Consider the following 22,506-nt stretch of genomic DNA (forward strand, 5'->3'; position numbering starts at 1 on the left):
TCTGGCATCAAACCTCCCGCTCCATATTCCTGATGAAGGGATTATGTCTGTAACGTTGAATCTCCTGCTTCTTGAATGCTATCTGACCTACTGTGCTTTTCCAGTGACACACGTTTTGACAGGAAATGCTGCAGATTCTGAGAAGGTGAAAGTCGGTTGGCTGCACTGAAAGCAATTGTTTTAATGACTGGTCCAGAGATGTGAAAGTAGGTAAATGCTTGGGTAGAACTGGTCAGGCACAGCATTTTACCTAATGTTGAGTCCTGCAAGCTGTTATGCCTCCAAGTGGAAGATGAGACGTTGTTCCAATTTGTGTTAGCCTCTCTGAACTACTGTAAAGGCGTGGCAAAATTATGGTAATTTGCTAAATCTGACATCTACTCCATTACAATGCAGGAATGTGTCAGCTACACGCGCAAGGCTTTCCATAAATTTCTTCTGCTCTTGATTTTGTTTGAGAAATAAGGACATACACGTTGTAACTGCGAGAATTTTGCTCTTAATTTCAAAAATTGTGGTTGTGGGTATTCCATATAAAAGGTCAGTTGGGACTTGAGTGTTGCAATTTAGTCGAATGGTGCCAACCACACAAACTTCATATTCCCTCTCTTCTGACACTCGAGCATCAGCTTTAACTTATAGATTGTGAGATCTTGAGTGAGACTTGCAGATAATACAATTTAATTCTGATGAAAAACGAATCTTCCTGAGCTTCAAATGAGGCTTACAAAGTAGAGCATATTCCTTTGCCAACCTCTATAGCAGTTCCATGTCACTGAGGTTTTTGTACAACACCAGGAGAGTTTTAAACCACTGTGTATCTCAAACCGCAGAAATATACAGCAGTGTCCTGTATTTCTGATCGTGTGATTTTTAAAGGAAACTTCTTTTCTTCATTTGTTTGATTGGCCTCAAATCTTCCATTGACAAAATCTGCATCCTCTTTTTGACTGATATCCCGATATAAAATGAAGTCAAGAGCCTGATTCGAATACTGCCTGTACCAATATAGTTCAGGGTTGGAATGGTCTGCTGTGTAGCTGCAGTCTGCAATCACATCATCGCCTTCAATCACAGATAGTGCTATCCGAGGTTGTGTGACCGAATTTGAACGAATATCACCTGAAATATAAACGAACTGCAGTTTAATTACCATACCATGTTACAAAGTATAATAGCCTCACCGAAAACGTAATCCAAAGCCAAACCTACCTAATATCAATGATAAAATGAGAAGACCGTTGTACATCGTAGCAACGATTATGCACAACTGACGCGCCACTGAAAGAAGGGGTCCAATAGATCTTACAATCTATTAATGTACCGGGAGGAACTGTCTAGCAGGGAATAATATTGGGAGTTGAAAGAAATATATTGACTGGATTGAAACAATAGATCTAAATTATATTGCTGTACTTTCTCGAAGTCCATTAAAGTGCATCAGTTATCAAACATATTCAGTAGATCTAGAAGGAAGAAAAGACAGAGAGTGGTAAGTCAACACACTGCGGGGTTTTGTTCATTTCGTGACTGGCTCCTCCCTCCTTTCTTCATCACATTACTCAAAAAGTGATTGACGTGTTGTGATGTCACTACCGAGAACTTTTCATGTCGCAAAAAGAAAAGAACAATTACTGGAAAGTGTGCAAGGGCAGGTGAACAAAAGTTAAACGTTAGAAAGAAGATAGCAGAAACAGAAGAACACAATTTTGAAATAATAGTGAATGAATGAAAGTTAACTATACAATTCTGCTCTGTGTCTGTGTGATGGTCAGACTCAGCAGTTTGCTTCCACAGCAGATAAATGACAGTCTGATCCGAAGTTACTTTGTCTTCCTCTCAATGGGCGTGCTCATCTCAGTTCCTGCTAGCACATTGCAACTGTTCAGAATTGTACACAAACTTCAAAATAAGAGTTCATAATGCCACACGAGCTTCTTTTTAACAGGGTGAGATGTCTTTACTCACCGTGAGTTCAAGAAAGTGTCGCAGTACAGGCAGAGTCAGTCAGCTGAACCTAAGCGATAGATAAAGAGAACGTTGCATTTGAAGCTTGAATTTGTGTACAGAAACATACTTCAGTCATGAAAACCATGGTTTCTTTTTCTCACAACATGACGGGCTGCATTGTCGGTAATAGAATACTGCATGTTTCTTGAAAGCTTCCCCGGGAGGAATGCTACCCACAAACGTCGACTTTGAGTAACGGCACTGACATTGTCTTCTGTGAGCAGGGCATTTGGAAATTTGGAAAAAAATCCCATACGAAAAACTCGCTCTCAGTAAGCTGCTGCCGGGACTCTGAATGTGTACATATTGCTGTCTTGTATCGCTAACATGCAGTGAGGGCATGGACAGAGAACTAATTCTCAGTGAATTGGCGCACCCCGAGATGGGTTGCTGTTATTCTCTTTAAAATGGAGAAATAGCATTCAGATATATTGGTTTCAATCCATGACAAATAATCCCCGAGATTCCAAGTAGCCATAATCTGAACACTGTTTTCTTTGCTCAATTTACTGCCATAATTGTAATAATCAGTTAAAAATGACCTGCCATGTACCACTACATTGTGAACTCGTGACCACATCAAAATCCTTGAATCCCAAGTGCTACACTTTAAATCCCATCTGCTACGTCACTGAACTCAACCTCAACGTTATCTGTCAGTATTGAGCTTTTACCAATTCCACCCTCATCGTCGCCATGTATTGTTTATTCTGTGCATTCTGCCTCCGTTACATCTCTCTGCCTCTGCTAGTTCCTCACAGCACACTCTGCTGGGATTTTTTTTGTCAGTTGTGACATATTGTTTTGTTTGTTGGCAAGCATTTATTGGCTGTCCACAGCTGCTTTTCAGCCGAGTGGTTTGCGAGTCCATTCACATTGCAGGTAGGAGTCAACCACATCTCTGGGCGTCTGGAGTCAGATGTATGTCAGACCATGTAATTACAACAGATTTCCCTTCCTGAAGGATATACGTGAGCAATATCTTATTTAACCCAGCTGACTATGGTTTCATGGTCATCAGTAGATTCTTAACGTCAGTAATTTACTAACGAATAGAAATTCCACTATGTGCTGCTGAAAGACTCGAACCGGAGTCGCCAGAAGTTTAGCTTCAGGATTAACAGTCTGACGATACTACCAAGAGACTATTATCTCCCGCACATGAAGGGAGCAGCTTTAGCTTCTTTCCACTTTGTATTGTGGTTCTGTCTCACTGAGATGCTGTTGTTTTTACTTGGCAGTTGGCGAACCAAGAGACTCCTTGTCAAGAGATTTGACGACGCTAAGACGAGTGGCAGAGGCATGTTTTGTTATTTGAATCGAAATGAGATGTTAAAAGACCATTTGGTAGGCGGGAGTGATGTTGTGACCGTGCAAAAACGCCGAATAACCGATGCTCAACTAGACTTATGACAGGTACTGCAACTGGCTTTGTCATTAGAAAATGTGGAAAATGGAGCTTAAGAGTAAAAGTGTATGTCAGTGGAAGTGGGCACACTCTCCAGAACGACAGAGTTTAGGAAATATCACTTGACTAAAGGCAGTTGCATGGCATTAATGGGGACATATACTGAAGAGAGGGACTTTAGGTCAGACTACAGCAAAACCACAAAATAAAACCAAGCTTTAACCAAACGGTTAACATTTCCTCGAGAGTTCGGCCGGGCAGCGCAATTAAAGTGGTGGGCGGTTTGCAAAAGAGGCAGCAAAATAAATCTACTGAATTGAATATGACAACTCGAACCCCGTCATCCAGGTGAGTGCACACGCTCGAAAGTTCACCTTGAGCTGACTTCAAACAGTAAAATTGCTTGGCAAAAGCAAATCAGAGTTGAGAATGTGCTGATGGAAAAGCACAGCAGATCAGGCAGCATCCAAGGAGCAGGAAAGTCGAAATTTTCGGAGGGAGCCCTTCATCTGCAGACCTCACTTCTGCCAACAGCAAATCAGAACCAATCAAAATAAACTTCCGGTTAAATTGTCACCTGGTTCTAATTCAGTTTGATTCTGCAGCAGACGTATCAGTGATTATGGAACCAGTCTTTACCAGATTTCATCCTGAACTCCATACCTTACGTTTGTGTAACACATTGGCGAAGCTCAGAACCTTAAGGTACAGGTGAGGTTCCAATCTCTCATGAGAAACAATTGGTTCAGATTCCAGTGACTGCAGTTAAAGGCTCAGCCGAAGATCGAAGCAGCGAAATTAGTTGAGAAACATTCAGCTTGATTGGCTCAACATTATTGTTACATCACAATATATTTGTCTGAGTCAAGTCCAAATTAAATAGATGGAAAACTTTATGGAAGGTCTAGGAGCTATCAAAAGAGCTAAGGCGACCTTACATATTGACCTGGAAGGTATTCCACTATTTTGCAACGCCCACCAGCTGCCATTTGTCTTATGTACAAGACTAGGCGAGGAAAATAAGGAGACAGGATAGCGAAGGAATCTTCAAATTAGTATAATTTGCAAAAAAGGGCAGAACTGCTCGTACCAATTATGAAGCCCGATAGGTCAGTTCACCTTTGTGGGGATTCCAAAAACTGTAAACAGTATTGTGCAGCTATATGAATACTGAAACTTTGCATAGAAAACTTACAAAAAATCTGAAGAGACAGCCGGTGCATGGAGATTTCCTTCATGAGACATACCTACCACAATTGAGATTATACGAAGATCCTTGAGCTGTGAGACAATTAATAATCGGAAGGGTTTGCACCAATATAGGTGACTGCCTTTTGGGACATCAGCAGCCCATGCAATCTTCTGTTGAATAATGGAATACATTTCACGAGATTTACCTTCGATTGCCAGTTATCTGAATGACGTGCTAATAACTGATAAGATACCTGAGATAATTTAGACAACTTGTTATATGGCTTAGGGGGGGAGAATATGTGTTTCAGGCACCCAAAGCGACGTGCTTGCGTTACAAAGTCAACAACACCGAGTTTCACAAGTTTGAAGGTAATGGGAGGACAATCGAAATTGCCCCGCTGTCACATTTCAGAGGTCAGGTCATTTCTTTGATTGGTATTTTATATCAGCATGTTTATACATAACCTGTGCTCCATGCTGGTACACTCATGACTGCTATTAAAAATGGGCCAGCCTGGGAAATGGCCTCGCAGTCAAGATGCAGGTTTTAGGGAGCAGAAGAATAACTATAATCATCTGGGTATTGGCACAATACGGATCCCAAGCAAAAGGTGTTGCTGACATACGATACACCCCTGTATGCTTAACAGAGTAATGTTCACTCACCCCGTGACTTTAGTGAATAGGAATGCACGACAGTGCATGCTTCGCAGACATTGCCTGAAACTGAAGCAAAATTATGCCTGATGGAACAGCAATGTCTGGCAGTTTTCATGATATCCACAGATTCTTGTCGAATTTAGATGTTGCCTCTTATTCTGATTGTGCGCAAATATAATTTGGAACACTCGACACGAATGAAAGTGGCCAATGTGAAAGTCTTGCGCCAGCACACACTGCCAGATACAACACTCGTACTGTCAGCACGAGAAGAATCTGTTCTGGTTTCAAACTTCCTTTACACACTTGCAATCACCACTGGCAATATCTGACTGTGGACATAAAAAAGAATGGCAAAACAGAAACCACTGGGAGAAACAAAAAGCTATCAGATACAGAATTGCAACGTTTCTGGACCTGGTGAGACCACATCATTGTGAAGGATAGCACATAATTATAGGGAGCACGAGTTTTGTTCCGAGCAAATGTCATCTCCAGACCCCAGCTAAACTCCACCAGGGATTTTCAAAATGGATATGTTGGCGACAGGTTATGTCTGTTTGGCAGCCTTGGATCCTGGTGTAGCTGGGCTGATGGCTTTAGTCTCAGAATGCTAACAAGGTAACAAATTACTGCCAGCAGCTCATCCATATTCATGAGAATGACCGGGTAAGCCCTGGACCCGTTTACATGTCGACTATGCCATCTCTTTCATTGGGTCTATGTTCGTAGTCATTGAGGACGCCCATTAAAAATGGTTGCATGTGCATGGAGTTCATTCAACGAACACGGGGATGGCGACTGAAAATCTGTGAGCATATTGTACAATACCTACGGTGGTCATTGACAGTGCTCATAACCTATAAGCAAGGAATTGGGACATTTCCTAAAGTCGAATGGATTTAGAAAACAATCCATGCAACCTATCGTCCAGTAGTCTGGAGGTAAAAACAGCCCAAGCATTCAAGGAATGCTTAACGAAGCAGCCTACATCCACACTCAAAACCAAACGGTACCAGTTCCTGTTTGATTATAGGACCACCTCTCAGACAAACACAGGGACACCTCCAGCATATTTCGCAATGGGGGAAACCTCTGCAATAATCTAAACCTGATCTTTCTCGGCATATATGGAAGGGCGAAATGGTATCAGGAAAGCCAATGCAGAGCACAAGTCTCCTCCAAGCAAGAGACTATGTATACTTCAGAGGACGAAGTTTGTTGTCGACACTGCTGGAATGGTCTAACATGAGTAAGGGTTCTGCTCAACACAAGGTTAGATCCTATAACATACAAAGAACACAGAGGAGAGACGGTCCTGAGCAAGCACGTGGAACTCGTGAATGCTCAGACCCGACAGAAGGGGCAGGAGTAAAACTGACCCGGCATCTCAGAACACCTCCGAAGTCTTTCAGAACCTATAGTTTCTCATTCTCACTCTAGTGGTGAAGAAACCTCTGAGGACGAGCTGGACATGGCAAATGTAGCAGACTTGATTATTTCACCTCCGATATTAGAAGATGATTTTATTCTAAGATGCTCGGGGCACAAGTCATGGTCCACGTCCATTAAATGACTCCAGTATCCGAGACAGAGACAGAAAACCGGATCTTTTGCGAAAACGATCCGGGAGAAGCTACAGGAAAACAAAGGAGAGGCTTCAGTCCCAGGTCATACAGGAGGAGGGATATAATATTTGGAACAATGTCATTCAGATTGATCTCAAAGAATGAGTAACCTAGTCGCGCTGTTAACTTGGCGCGATCAAGGCGACCTCGTAGATGTAAACATGTCTGTCACGGGTTCTTTTCACTCCAGGAGCGAACTGAACCAGACGCTTAGAAGGTAAGGTTGTTCCTTCACCAACTTCTATAGAAGTTCCATGTCACTGAGGTTTTTGTACAACGCCAGACGAATTTTCAACCACTGTGTCTCTCAACCCGCAGAAATACACAGCAGTGTCCTGGATTTCTGATCGTGTAATCTTTAAAGGAAACTTCTTTTCTGCATTCCTTTGTTTGGCCTCAAATCTTCCATTGACAAAATCTGCATCTTTTCTTCGATTGTTATCCCGATATAAAATGAAGTCCGGAGCCTGATTCGAATACTGCCTGTACCAGTATAGGTCAGGGTTCGAAGACCTTGTTGTGTAGCTGCAACCTACAATTACAGTATCGCCTTCAATCACAGAGAGTTTTTTGCGAGGTTGTGTGACTGACTCTGACCGAACATCACCTGAAATATAAAGGAACTGCAGTTTGATTACTGTACTGTGTTAGAAAATATAATCGCCTCACAGAAAACGAAATCCATATCCAAACCTACCTAATATCAACGATAAAATTAGAAGACCATTGTACATCGTAGGAACAATTGTGCACAACTAAATCGCAACTGAAAGAACGGGTCTAATAGATGTTACAATATATTAATGTAAAATGAGGAACTGTCTAGCAGGGAATACTTTCATGTGGTGAAAAAAATACTTGAACTGGATTGAAACAATAGATCTAAATTATTTTGTGGTACTTGCTCGAAGTGCATTAAGCCGCATCAGTTAGGAAACGCATTCAGTAGATACAGAAGGAAGGAAAGACACATACAGCGGAGTTTTGTTCATATTGTGACTGGCTCCTCCCTGCCTTCTTCACCACCTTCCTATAAATGTGATTGAAATGTGGTGTGACGTAACTACCAAGAATCTTTCATGTTTTAAAAATAAAAGTACACTTAGCAGAAACTGTATATACGTAGGATTGCAAGAGGAGAAAAAGTTAAAAGTTAAGGAAGAAAAAAGCACAAACAGAAGATGCAAATATGAAATATTAGTCAATGAATGAACGTTAAATATACAATTCTGCTCTGTGTCTGTGTAATGATCAGGATCTGCAGTTTATTCCTGAGCAGTTAGATGACAGTTTAATCCGAGGTTAGTTTGGCTTCCGCTTGATGGGCATGCCACTTTCAGCTCCTGCTAACACATTGTAACTGTCCAGAATTCTACATTAACTTCAAAATAAGTGTCAATCCATGCTCCAAGAGATATTTGTAATCACTTTGAGTTCCAATAAGTGTAGTAATATTGATAGGGTCAGTCAGCTGCACCTCAGTGATCGACAAACACAAGGTTTAGGATATAGAGAAGCTGCAGAGCTGGGCAGAAAGGTGGCAGATGGAATTCAATGTAGCTAAGTGCGAGGTGACTCACTTTGGGAAGAATAACATTGGCGCAACATCGAGGGCCCAAGGGCCTGTACTCCGCTGTATTCTTCTATGTTCTATGTTCTATGTTCTACAACGTTGTATTTCACGTTTGAATTTGTGTAGAGGAACATACTTCACTCATGAACACCGCAGTCTTTGTTTACACTAAGAGTAGGCTGTATTGTCGGTAGTAGACTACCGTATAGTTAGTTCATGTAGTATCATCGTTGCAGATTACAGTCATGGCATCATCTTCTCCCCTGAACATGAAAGAAGCCGACTGAGTGACAGAATATCTGTGAATCACATCTGAAAGGGTGAACAAATATCAAGTGCAAAATATCAGAATGGTGCTATTCTGAAGCATGATTTGTAAGGAAATGGGCATTGCATTTCTTGAAAACCTCCCCGTGAGGAATGCTACCCACAAAGGTCGAAGTTGAGTTACAGCACTGACATTGTCTTCCGTGAGCAGAGCATTTGGTTATTTGAAAACATCCATCCTAAAACCTCGCTCTCAGTAAACTGCTGCTGGTATTATGAATCCTTACATATCACTATCTTGTGTCGCTTGAAGGTGTGAACAGCGAACTAACTCTCAGTGAATTGGAACACCCCGAGTTTGGTTACTGTTACTCTCTTTATGGGCATTTAAACTGGCATTGGATAGGCATATGAAGGATAGTGGGCTAGTGTAGGTTAGGTGGGCTTGCAACGGCGCAACATCGAGGGCCAAAGGGCCTGTACTGCGCAGTATTTTTCTATGTTCTATGTTCTATGTTCTATAACCACACCAAAATCCTTGAATCCCAAGAGTTAACATCTCGGAAATGATCGTAAATCCCATCTGCCACGTCACTGAACATAGTCTCAATGTTATCTGTCATTATTGAGCTTTTACCAGTTCCACCATAATACTAGCCATGTATTACGTTTTCCTTCCGTTCTATCTCAGTTATATCAAACTCCCTCTGCTGGTTCCTCGCAGCACTCAACACTGGAACTTTTTTGTCAGTTTCGCTGACTGGCAAGTATTTATTGTCCACACACAACTGCTCTTGAACCCAGTGGCAAGCACGTCCATTTCAGATAGCAGGTAAGAGGAAATCACAGCTCTGGGTGCCTGAAGCCAGATGTGAGTGAGAACGGGTATTTACAACAGATTTCCTTCCCTAATGGATATACGTGAGCAAGATCTTTTCATTGCCACAACTGAATATGGTTTCACGGTCACCAGTAGACTCTTCATTCCAGTTATTTACTAACGAATAGAAATTATTTTATGTGCTGCTGAAAAGCTAGAACCTGGGATTTTAGTTTCAGGATTAACAGTCTGGCAATACGACCACGAGGCTATCACTTCACCCGGATGAAGGGAGCCGTGTCACTATCTTTCCACTTCGCATTGTTGTTCTGACTCAAAAGATGCTGTCGTTTTTACTCAGCAGTTCGAGAATCGGGAGAATTCTTATCGAGAGTTTTGACCAAGTTAAGACGAATGGCAGAGGCATTTGTTGATATTTGAACCGAAATGAGATGTTAGGCGGGAATAATCATGTGACCATTCAAAAACGCCGACTAACTGAACTTCAGCCCAACTGGACATCAGACAGGTACAGCAACTAGCTTTGTACTTTTAAAATGTGGCAAAATGAGCTTAAGAGTGAAAGGGTAGTTCAGTGGAAGTGGGCACACTCTCCAAAATGACAGAGGTTGGGAAATATCACGTGACTAAAGGCAATTGCATAGTATTAATGAGGACACATCCTGAAGAGAGGGACTTTCGGTAAGACCACAGAACAAAACCAAGTCTTGGCCAAACAGTTAACATTTTCTCGAGAAATCGGGCTGACAGCCCAATTAAAGTTTCAGCTAGTATGCAAAAGAGACAGCAAAAGAAATCTACTGGGTCTGAAGTGAACACGACAACTCGAAGCCCGGCATCCAGGAGATTGCACACGCTAGAAAGTTCACCTGGAGTGAATTCAAACAGTAAAAGTGTTCACGCAAAAGCAAATCAGAACCAATCAAAATAAACTTCCAGTCAAATGTTCACTTGGTTCTCATGCAGTTTGATACTGCTGCAGCTGTGTCAGTGATTACGGAACCAGTCTTTACCAGATTTCATCCTGGCCTCCAACCCTTAAGTTTGTGTAGCACATCGGCGAAACTAAGAACTTATAACGGGAACTGGTACAGATTAAGGAACAACTTGGGTTCCAATCTCTCATGAGAAACAATTGGTTCAGATACCACTGACTGCAGTTAAAGGCTCGGACGAAGATTGAAGTGGCCAAATTAATTGAGAAACGTTCAACTTGATTGTCTCAACATCATTGATGGTTACAAACAATTGCACAATGTGCAGAACAACTCGGGCCAATTATGACGCTGAAAGGGTTAGTTCTTTTTGTGGGGATTCCAAAAACTGTAAACATTGCGTAGAAAACTTACAAAAAATAATTGAAGAGGCAGCCAGGGCGTGGATATTTCCTTCATGAGACATCCATACACACAATTGAGATTAGACGATGATCCTTGAGATGTGAGACAATTAATAAGGCTTTGCACCAATACCTGCGACTGCCTTTTGGGCTATCAGCAGCCCATGCAATCTTCTACTGAAAAATAGAGAACATTTCACGAGGGTTACCTTAGGTCGCCAGTTATCTGAATGATGTGCTAATAACAGATAAAACATCTGAAAAAAATTAGAAAGCTTGGAAATAATGTTATTTGGCTTAGGACAGAGAATGTATGTTACAGGCACCCCAAGTGACATGTTTGTGGTACAAAGTCAACAACCCTTATTTATACTGGTTTGACAGTAATGTGAGAGCAATGGAAAGTGCCTGGCTCCAACATTTCAGAGCTCATGTCATTCCTTTGACTGGTGAATTATTACAGCATGTAAATATATAACTTGTCCTCTACCCTCGCACACTCATGCCTGCTACTAAAAGTGGACCAGCCTTGGAAATGGTCTCGATGCCAAGATGCAGGTTTCAGGGAGCAGAAGAATAACTATTATCATCTCGATATTAGCACAGTACGAATCCCAAGCAAGAGTGTTGCTCACATACCATACGCCCCTGTATGTTATCAGAATAATGTTCACTCAGCAGTGATGTAGCGAAGAGGAACACCCGATAGCCCATGCTTCTCAGACATTGGCTGATGCTGACGGTCGGGTACGTTTTGGTGCCGCCCTTTTGACGCCGATCATTTGGCCCCGCCGTTTTGACTCGAAACTGTTTTGGCGTTCATTACTCTGGCGCTGAGCTGTTTTGGTGCCAATTCAGAATTTTGAAAAAGTCTTGTTTGCTTAAAGAAGAGAGGATGACTAACGACTTGATGTAATTTTCTCAACTAGCAAGAGTTGATAGTCAAAGCTGTAATGACCCGCTGTAGATTCAAATCTCGTTTTCTAATTATTTTCTCATTTAATAATTGTTAATAGTCATCTACTGCCTTGATGATACTTAAGCTCTTCTGTCTTCACATTGGAAAGCTGTAATACATTTTTCTTTCTATTTCCTTGTACAGTCCATACCAGAAATGGCTGTAAACATTCTAAGCAAGAGAAACAAACCAAAACTTTCATACAATGGTTATCTATATGTGTTTGATAAATGTAGCAAAATGCAGAAATTCGTTTTTATGATGAATAGTTTAAAAATAATGAATAAAAAAGAATTAGATTTATTTCTTACAATGCAATAAAAACGAATTTCTTACGGGCTCTACAAGACTTTTTTTAAATACTGAATTGGTATCAAAACAGTTCAGCGCCAAAGTAATGAGCGCCAAAACAGTTCAGAGCCAAAACGGCGGGGCCAAATGATCGGCGCCAAAAGGGCGGCGCCACATAGTCCCATTTCGGATGCTGAAGCAATATTATGCCTGATAGCACAGGAATGTCTGGCAGTTATCATGATGTCCACAGATTCTGGTCGAATTCAGATTTGTCTTCTTATTCTGATTGTGAACAAGTGTAATTTGGAACACTCTACGGCAAGGAACATGGTCAATATGGTAGTCTTACGCGGCCAAACACTGCCAGATGCAACACCAGTAGAGCCACCACTAGAAGAGTCTGTTCTGGTTTCAAACTTCCTTTACGCACTTGTGGTCACCACTGGCAATGTCTGTCGTGGATAGAAAAAAATGGCAAAACGGAAACCACTGGGGGGAACGAAAAGGCTAGCAGAAACAGGATTGGAATCTTTCTGGACCTGGCGAGATCACATCACTGTGGAGGACAGCATATTATTATTATGGGGAGCTCGATTTTTGCCCCGAACAAATGTCACCTCCAGACACCAGTTGAACTCCACCAGGGATTTCCAAAATGGATATGTTGGCGAGAAGTTATGTCCAGTTGTCAGCCTTGGATCCTGATGTAGCTGGGTTGATGGTATAGCTCCCAGAGTGCTAACAAGGTAACAAATTACTGCCAGCAGCTTATCCATATTCATGAGAATGGCCGGGAAGACCCTGGATTCGTTTGCACGTCGATTATGATATTCCTTTCATGGGTCTCTTCTTAGTTATTGTGGACTCACATTCAAAATGGTTGGATGTGCATGCAGTTTATTCATCAAACACGGGGATGGCGAAAGGAAACACACATGGTAGTCACGGACAGCAGTTATAACTTACCAGCAAGGAATTTGGATAATTTCTAGAGTCGAATGGCTTCAGGCATGTAAGAACAGATCCATACCACCCATCATCCAATTGTCTGGTGGTAAATGCAGTCCAAACTTTCAAGGAATGCTCAGCGAAGCGGCCTGCAACTTCACTCAAAGTGAAACTATCCCAGTTCATGTTTGATTATAGGACCACCTCTCAGACAACCACAGAAACAGCTCCAGCAAAGTTAGCAATGGGGAGAAACCTCTGCACCAGTCGAAACAAGTAACAGAGCTTCAGTCATAGTGGGTGCCGGGTTCAGAAATCCAGAACACCACCCAAATTGCCAGCAGCATTAACTCACAAGCAGAGTTAGCGAACATTCTTTTTGAGAACTGGAATGTCAAGATAAACTTCATTAATTCACTGATGACATTCAAATTATTTGCTCTAACTTTTGTTACTTTTTGCTCGCCTGCCTATGGTTTTGAGCAGCACTTACCACATCTCTCATGTCAGCTTCCTGGATGCATTGCTCACAGTTTGTTCAGATAATGCATTTGCTCAGAGTGGGTTTTAAATCAGGATTGTTTCGTTCATACACAGAACAGATCTCAGACCTTTAAAACAGCCGTAAATTTACATTCTGAACAATGTTAGCTATACTTAAGACTGTGTCCTTAATGATCTGTAACTTCCGTAATTTATTGAATGTTTGTAACAATTAAAGAACAGAAAACTTATCATCACCGATGCTCTCGAATGTGTGGAGCCATTACCAATCGAAAAACAGTGAAGTAAAAGAAATGCGGATTAAGTTCTTAGAGTTCTGCAAAATAATAACTTTTCAGCAAAATCTACTTTATCTTCATCACCATCGCAATATTTTCTCTGTAAATATTCTGTTGCGTGTTTGATAGATGTCAGTACCAGTAGAAGGTATAGACTAGCTATTTGCATACAGAATTAGATCGAATGTAGAAGACAGAGGGTGGTGATGGAGGGTTGCTTTTCAGGCTGGAGACCTGTGATGAGTGCTGTGTTGAAAAGATTGGTGCTGGATCCACCGACTTTCATCATTTCAATAAATGATTTCGATTTTACCATAGGAGGTATACTTAGTAAGTTGGCAGATGACACCAAAATTGGAGATGTGGTCGACAGTGAAGAAGGTTTTCTCCGAGTACAACTGCATCTTAGTCAGAATGGCGTATGGGTCGAGAAGTGGCAGACATAGGTTAATTTAGATAAATGTAAGGTACTGCAACTAGTGAAGGCAAATTAGGGCAGGGTTACAACACATAATGAAAAGGTCCTGGGGGTGTTAATGAATAAATAACCTTGCAGTGCACGTTCATAGTTATTTGAAAGTGGAGTCGTCAATAGGTAGGATAGTGAAGAAAACGTTTGGCATGGTTTTCTTTGCTGATCAGAGCAACGAGTATAGGAGTTGGGAGGTCATGATGTGGCTGTACAGAACATTGGTTAGGCCACTTTTGGAATATTGCCTGCAATTTCGGTCTCAAGGATTTTGTGAAATCTGAAATTTGAAAGTGTTCCATGAAAAAAAAATAGAAAAAGGTTGCCAGGGTTGCAGGGTTTGAGCTAAAGAAAAGAGAGGCTGAATAGACTGGGCCTGTTCTCACTAGAGCATCAGAGGCTGAGGGGTAGCCTGGCAGAAGTTTATAAAATCATGAAGGGTGCAGATAGAGTAAGTAGACACGGTATCTTCCCTTGGGTGGGGTGGTATAGAACTATAGGATTTAGGGTGCAAGGGGAATAATTTAAAAGGAACTACGGGGCAACTTTTTTACTCAAATATTCGCCTGTATGGAATGAGTTGTCAGAGAAATTGGTGGAGAGTGACATAATTACAATACTTCAAACGCATCTGGGTGAGTATATGAATCGAAAAAGTTTGCTGGATTATGGGCCAAGTGGTGGAAATTGGGACCAGATTCGTATACGACATCTGGTCGGCATGGACGAGTTGGACGAAAATATTTGTTTTTGTTCTGTACAGTTCTATGACTCTGTGACCTTAGAGTCGCTACCTCTCCTTCTGTTTAAAGACCTGAGGGGAGTGATTGAATAACAGAATTTCCAAATAAATTCTGAATAAATAAAATTTCAAAAGGAAGTTGAAATGTACTTCTTTCACATTTACATGGTAAAAGTGCTAACTGCACGATTCAGATACAAAGCAGATATATTGTTACTTTCTTCTATGTAACAGGGTCATCGAATATTGAAGACGACCAATCAAAAGCTCAGCTCTCAGGAATCTCATGTAGTCTGTCTGGTTGCAATTGACTTGTGGTGGAGGTGAGGATGTGAAGCTTAGAGAAGGACAGCTCATTCCTAGCTCATTGTCTGCAACTAATATGAAAGCGGGTTCGTTAGAGTGGGAAGTACAATTGGGTCTGATTAAATGGTACTCTGTTCGGGAGTCTGCATCTCTGATATCACGTCTTCCATTTTTCGCTTCTCAGCAACTACGAGAAACAGTGGGTTGACAGGTTGATCCTTGGTTAGGTTGGTTTCCTCTCAGAGTGAGTGTGAGCTCCTAAAATCACATTGTACTGTCCAGGTTTCTGCAGAAATTCCAACAGATGAATATCCATCTACCTTGAAAGACAGTTTTTGCACAAGGGTGGGACACTTTCTCATCACTGTGTGTCACTGAGCACGCAGAAGTATACAGAAGCATCAGTCAGCTGCAGCCACGAAATAGTCAAACTCATGGATTTTGTCGATGTCTGAAGTAATGCTAAAAAGCGTCGATTAGCAAAATCTGCCTTATCCTCAGAACCAGAAGGATATATTCTCAGGATAAATTCGGGCTGCGAATCTGGCTGTTGTCGATACCAGAATAATACATAGTTGCTCGATGTAGTATCAAAGGTACAGCTCAGATTCACCGCCTCTCCCTCTGTCTGAACGGCTGAGGAGAGTGGTTGAGTGACAGAATCTGCATGACTCATGTCTGAAAGGGAAAGCATATAACAATTGCCAAAAAGAGAGAATGTCGTTAGTTTAAAATGGGACTTGAAAAGAAAAGTGCGATACATTTGCTTCTCAGTTACCTGTTAGAAATGCTCCCCACACAAAGCAGATGCTCAACAGCCGCATGATCTCTGACATTTATTCAACAAGGCAGTCAGTTAAATAAGGTCTACCACTCTAAAGCTTCGCTCACAGGAAGCAGCTGTCGTATTTGTTGATGATCTCACCTCATTGGTTTGTGTCGGTGACAATGCCGTGATGGTGGCAGGGGGAGATATGACAATCAGTGAATTGACACTTCCCAAGATGAGTTACACAATTTGCCCTGAAAACAGACGATCGACAAGTCCGATAGTTTGGCTCAATCCATGATCAGCAGCTGCCATGTTTTCGGTAGCCTTATTCGCAAGACCATTTCTTTCTGTCCCAATTCCCTAATTTAAGGCAGCTTTCATTGTTAACCAGTGAGATGGTTCTCCCAAAATACTGACGCCCGCCCCCTTCGAAAATTTCAGCCCACCCTAAAATTTCTGTGACCATGCAAAATGACCCTATCAAAGTACTGACCCTCCTGTGCTACCTCCCGCTTCATTGTACTTAACGTCAAACCTATCCATTATCATCTCTGATATCACGTCTTCCATTTTTCGCTTCTTCATACCAATCTATCGGTTTTTTTTCTCTAGTTAGACTTAAAATTACGTGTTTTGATCTGATTGTTCCTTTCAACAATCATCAGTAGACTCAGTCTCAGATTCCTACCTCACTCTCACTCTCTGTATGTGCCTTCCAGCGGAAGCTGGTACAATTGCAACATTTAAGAGGCATTTGGATGGGTATATGAATAGGAAGGGTTTCGAGCGATATGGGCCGGGTGCTGGCAGGTGGGACAAGATTGGGTTGGGATATCTGGTCGGCATGGATGGGTTGGAACGAAGGGACTATTTCCATGCTGTACATCTCTGTGACTCTAATATAGCCCCATGTACAGCTGAAAACGATCTCAGAAGCTCTATCTGCCCCAGGGGTTATAAATCCCCTGTTATTTTTACATGTGTTTTTGTCATAGATTATGCATGTCCTACTGTGTGGTGTCATTCTGTCTGCACTCGTGTTCGATTTGAAACCTGTTCCAACATTTAGAAATCTTTGAGGAGAAAGCGAGGTCTGCAGATGCTGGAGATCAGAGCTGAAAATGAGTTGCTGGAAAAGCGCAGCAGGTCAGGCAGCATCCAGGGAACAGGAGAATCGACGTTTCGGGCATAAGCCCTTCTTCAGGATTGAGGAAAGTTTGTCCAGCAGGCTAAGATAAAAGGTAGGGAGGAGGGACTTGGGGGAGGGGCGTCGGAAATGTGATAGGTGGAAGAGGTCAAGGTGAGGGTGATAGGTCAGACTGGGGTGGGGGCGGAGAGGTCAGGAAGAAGATTGCAGGTTAGGAAGGCGGTGCTGAATTCGATGGATTTGACTGAGACAAGGTGGGGGGAGGGGGAATGAGGAAACTGGTGAAATCCGAGTTCATCCCTTGTGGTTGGCGGGTTCCTAGGCGGAAGATGAGGCGCTCTTCCTCCAGCCGTCGTTTTGTTTTGGTCTGGTGATGGAGGAGTCCAAAGACCTGCATATCCTTGGTGGAGTGGGAGGGGGAGTTGAAGTGTTGAGCCACAGGGTGGTTGGGTTGGTTGATCCGGGTGTCCCAGAGGTGTTCTCTGAAACGCTTCGCAAGTAGCCGGCCTGTCTCCCCAATATAGAGGAGGCAGGCAGCTTGTCCGAGGATAGGTCGGCACTCTGCCCCTCTCTATAGGTTTAGGTGAGGGGGATACCCTTTCCAATGTTTGCTTTCACCTTCGGCTGGTGAGTGAGTGAATCAGACAGACTCCCTGACAAACACAAATAAACAGGCATTGTGTTCGGAGGTGATAAATCCAAAGAAGATTGGACAGGCAGGACTCAGATCCGCCAGATGATGGAGAGGCAGGACAAAAAAAAAGGAAAGATAAATTAAAAACCAACAACTTCATTAGAAAGCGTTTTGAGAATGTCCTTCAGATTTTTCTTTGTTCACACGAACATAAGAAGAGGATACAAGAGTGGGCCACCCGGCTGTTTGCAGGTCGTTCAACAATTCAGGAAGATCATAGTTGATCTAAATGTAATAACAAAAATGTATTCCTGCACATTCCTCATAATCCTTCATTCCCTTGGTCGTCAAAAATCTGTTAAACATCGTTTTTAAAATATTAAAATATTGTATGTCCGATGTACTTTGAGAAATGGAATTCCAAAGAATCAAATTCCATTAAATGAAAAAAAAAACATCAAACATGCTTTCTCATCTCTACCTAAAATGGACGCTCTAAACTCGACACATCCTTTCATTTTGACAATTGGACAGCGAATCTGTGGTCTGAGTGCTCTTTGGGATAATGCACCTCTGGTCAGGTCATTACGGTGAAGCTACACATATAAAGCAAGGTAATTGTGCTGCAGTTCATTCTCAGTGAGAATAACTTACAGACTACCGGTATCAATGGAGTCTTTGTGACCTTTCTTTGGAAAAGAACATGGAATCAACTCCCATGGGAGAAATTATGACAGCAGATAATAATGAAAAGATATAGCTCCTTGGACACACATTGCATTTCGCAATGCGGAAAGAGGCCGATCATTCTAATGACCATTCCTGGTGCAGATGCACGCTCCTGCTTCTTCTCAAACTCTTCAAACAATTCTTGTTGCTTTCTTTCTGCTGTGTTCGTCCAGTGCAAAATATTCAGCATTTATCACAAGTCCATCATCTGTCAGCAAAACAGGTCAAAACAAGAAGTGAAGCTTTTACAGTTCTGGTCACATTAATCGAGCAATAAATATCCCTGGACATCTTTGTTAAACCGAGATAACAATAGTGGAGCCATAACAAGAGAAATCACATTCAAATTGCAATTGAAACTTGATAAACTGCAATGTAACTCATAGCCTGAAACATTTTAGGTTTTTTTTTTATTGCTGTCTCAAATAAAAATGATGTTGTGTTCAGTGGTACAGAGAGAACCCAACAGAAGTGAATAAGAATGAAACTCAAGACAGATGCATGCCATTTGAGTGGGGCAAGGACTGTAATGATTCACGAATAGTTAAACCAACAGAGGAGATACAAATTGAGACAGTTGACAATCATACCGAGAAAGAGCAGGAGAGGGGAATTGGGTCAAAGTACAGTACAGGACCATTACTGTGTCACCCATTCTACAGTCCCACCCTCAGCAAATATATTTAATATCTTTGGATGCTGGCAGCACATTGCTTTCTCTTGGAGGTGAGAATATGAAACTCAGAAATTGAGAGGTCCCTCCATGTCACTGTCTACAACTTTCATGACAACATATTGTTGAGGTTGGAGACTAGCAAGAGTGCGTTCACACGGGATTCTGTTCTCCCTGTATCTCGTGCTCAAAGTGTGTCGTTTACTTTCTCAACAATTACAGGAAGCAGGTCAGTGACAGTTTGATCCAACGTTAGCTTGGTTTCCTCTCAGTGTGGGTTTGAGCTAGTAACAGAAAATTGTAGCTGCCCTGGATTCAACTCAAATTGCAACAAGTAGAGACATATCTGTTGTCTAAAGGCATAGATTTTGTAAAGGGTTCAGACTGTTTCTCATCACTGTGAGTTCCAAAAAGCACAGTAATACACGGCAGTGTCAGTCAGCTCCAGCCCGGCTATTGTCAAACTGGTGAATTTCTTCGAGGTCTGAAGATCTATAGAAAAACGTTCTGTAGCAAAATCTGCTTTATACACATTGCCATTAGTACTTTTCCTCAGTATGTATTCGGGCTGTGTGCCTGGATGCTGTCGATACCAGAATAGTACATAGCTACTCCATGTAGTGTCATAGGTACAGTTAAGTTTCACCGCTTCTCCTTCTGTCACAGTATCTGAGGCAAGTGACTGAGTGACAGAATCCGCTTGACTCAGATCTGAAAGGGAAAACAAATATCAAAGGCATCATGACTGCCGGGCATCAGGTAAACATAGAATTTGTCATAGAAATTTGATAAGCCTTTCCTTCACATTTACCTGTCAGAATTGATCCCAACAATACACAGATACTGAGGAGCCACATTGTCTCTATCCTCTGTGCAACAGTCAGATATTTGAAGATACTCATTCCAAAACCCCGCCTTCGGTATGATGATGTCGTGTTTCTGAGTTTCATGTTTCCTGCTCTCTGTTCAAGGACGACTGACTCTTAGTGCATTAACACATTCTGAATTGGGTTGCAGTCACCGTTCACAAAACGAAGTAAAGGGAACTCTGACAAATTGGTTTCCATCCATGATAATCAAATCCACAGATTCTCAGTACCCTTAATCAAAATGATATGTTCGTTTACTGTCATACTGACGAATTGGCGCCACTTCATGCTGTTAATCAGTTAATTGTCTCAAATTGCCTTGGCTTCCACAAGGGCTCCGTCACACCCGTTAACGATGCGGCCCGACAAACTGCACACTATCAAAGTGCAATCCCTCAATCCCAGAACCAGCATCACTGAACTCAATTTCAACCTCATACAGCAACATCTTATTTATCATTTTCACTAGATTATGCTTTTACTCTGGAATTCTGCTACTGTTTCATTAAACTCATGCTCACGACTATCCTACTCCCTCTTCTGGATCCTCTCAGCATTCGTCACTAAGCTCATTTACACTTTCGATTAGTTTAGATTCACTACAGTGCGGCCCAACAAGTCCACACCAACGCTCCAAAGAGTAACCTATCCAGACCCATTTCCTTCTAACTAATGCTCCAAATACCATGTAAAGTTTAGCATTGCCAATTCATCTAACCAGCACATCTATGGACAGTAGGAGGAAACCGGAGCACCCAGAGGAAACCCACGCAGACACAGGGAGAATGTACAATATCCACACAGACAGTCGCACCCAGGCTGGAATCTAATTCGGGTGCCTGGCGCTGTGAGGCAGCAGTACTAACCACTGAGCCACCATGACACCCACTTTAGTTGCAGCTAATCCTTTTCTTTAGCACTGAAGACTGAGGCCACGCAGAAAAAAAAACAGTTTTACATCTGAATAATTGCACAGTTGTTGTGTTAGGTATTACCGACCTCAGAGTCTGATTTGTGTGTGTGCATATGTATGTGCGAGTGTACTGCCTGTGTGAATATGTGTTTTTTTCTGCGTGCGTGTGCTCGAGACTAAACTTGTTTCTGTATGTTCCTGAAGAAGGGTTTATGCCCGAAACGTCGATTCTCCTGTTCCTTTGATGCTGCCTGACCTGCTGAGCTTTTCCAGCAACACATATGTAAGTTCTGTATGTTCAGAGTCAGTTTAAGATCAGGAATATTTTGTAGACACTGGGTAGCTCTCATCAATCAGATTCATCATTATAACGAACAAAACTATAGGTGGTCCACAGTGTCAGTTATACTTCAGGCAGCCCTCCCTATTTCTCGAAAATCTTCCGTAATTTTCGATTTGTGTGGGACAGTTAGCAGATCATAAATGCCTTTCCTCCCCAGATGATAATCGTTGCGTTCAAACTCACTAATTCAATACACAATTTAGATGAACTTATTCAAGGGATGGATGTCAACTGAGGATTGACAGTCAAAAACTGAGTTTAATTTTTAGTAACCTTAAATTTGAGACAAGAGGCTTGCATTTAACTCGCATTTGTTACATCTTGCCATCCAGAAAACAAAAACATTTATCCCGACTCTCTGTCTTCTGTACATAAGTCAGTCAACTGTCAATACTGATAAAGTAATCCATATGATCCAACTTTGAAAATTAACCTTTGGTGTGGCACCTTACCAAATGCCTTTCGGAGTTCATGTATATTCCATCCACAGAATACCCATTTTCCAAATAGCTTGTCACATCTTCGAAGAAGATGTGCAAAAGCCAAAAAACTTCAAGTTAATGATTATCACGTTAACAATGATCTAATCCAGTGATGGAACTCTTTCGATCGGCTGAGTAGCATACTTTTCCTTCTTTGTCTTATGTTCTCCAGATCTTACCATTGCAGTCAAGTAAAAGAGTAGGGACGTAATTATAAATCATTATGCAACAAGTTGTTAACACGTAGGATATGTGACCAATTTCCTACCGGAGAGGAAAATAAAGCACTGTTTCCAAAAAGTAACCAAATACATTTACAAATTTTGGGAGGAGTAAGTTGCCTGCTATGTAGAAATGCTAGAGGAGAGTGAATCAATGAACAGTAACTTGAATCCACAAATACTGCCATGAAAGGCCGAATGGTCGCTTTTCACTCCATGTAATCATTTGATTCTAATAGTTGCCAAAAATGATAGGTGGAGAGGCGCTTTGAGGGATAAGCCAGGACAATAAAATATTCCCTTT

General features: G+C 41.8%; 4 gene segments (V, D, J or C); all 4 read right to left on the reverse strand.

Moving 5' to 3' along the window:
* Positions 1–805: 805 nt before the first annotated feature.
* Positions 806–1,462, reverse strand: LOC122543718. The segment is given in 2 exon segments: positions 806–1,122; positions 1,213–1,462. Coding segments are annotated over 2 exon segments (354 nt in total).
* A 5,695-nt stretch (positions 1,463–7,157) lies between these two features.
* Positions 7,158–7,836, reverse strand: LOC122543719. The segment is given in 2 exon segments: positions 7,158–7,507; positions 7,598–7,836. Coding segments are annotated over 2 exon segments (387 nt in total).
* Positions 7,837–15,780: 7,944 nt separating this feature from the next.
* On the reverse strand, positions 15,781–16,243 carry LOC122543720. The segment is given in 2 exon segments: positions 15,781–16,097; positions 16,198–16,243. Coding segments are annotated over 2 exon segments (363 nt in total).
* Positions 16,244–17,952: 1,709 nt separating this feature from the next.
* Positions 17,953–20,242, reverse strand: LOC122543721. The segment is given in 3 exon segments: positions 17,953–18,082; positions 19,782–20,085; positions 20,186–20,242. Coding segments are annotated over 3 exon segments (480 nt in total).
* Positions 20,243–22,506: the final 2,264 nt, after the last annotated feature.

This window comes from Chiloscyllium plagiosum, chromosome 44, assembly GCF_004010195.1.
Source record: "Chiloscyllium plagiosum isolate BGI_BamShark_2017 chromosome 44, ASM401019v2, whole genome shotgun sequence".
Classification (NCBI taxonomy): domain Eukaryota; kingdom Metazoa; phylum Chordata; class Chondrichthyes; order Orectolobiformes; family Hemiscylliidae; genus Chiloscyllium; species Chiloscyllium plagiosum.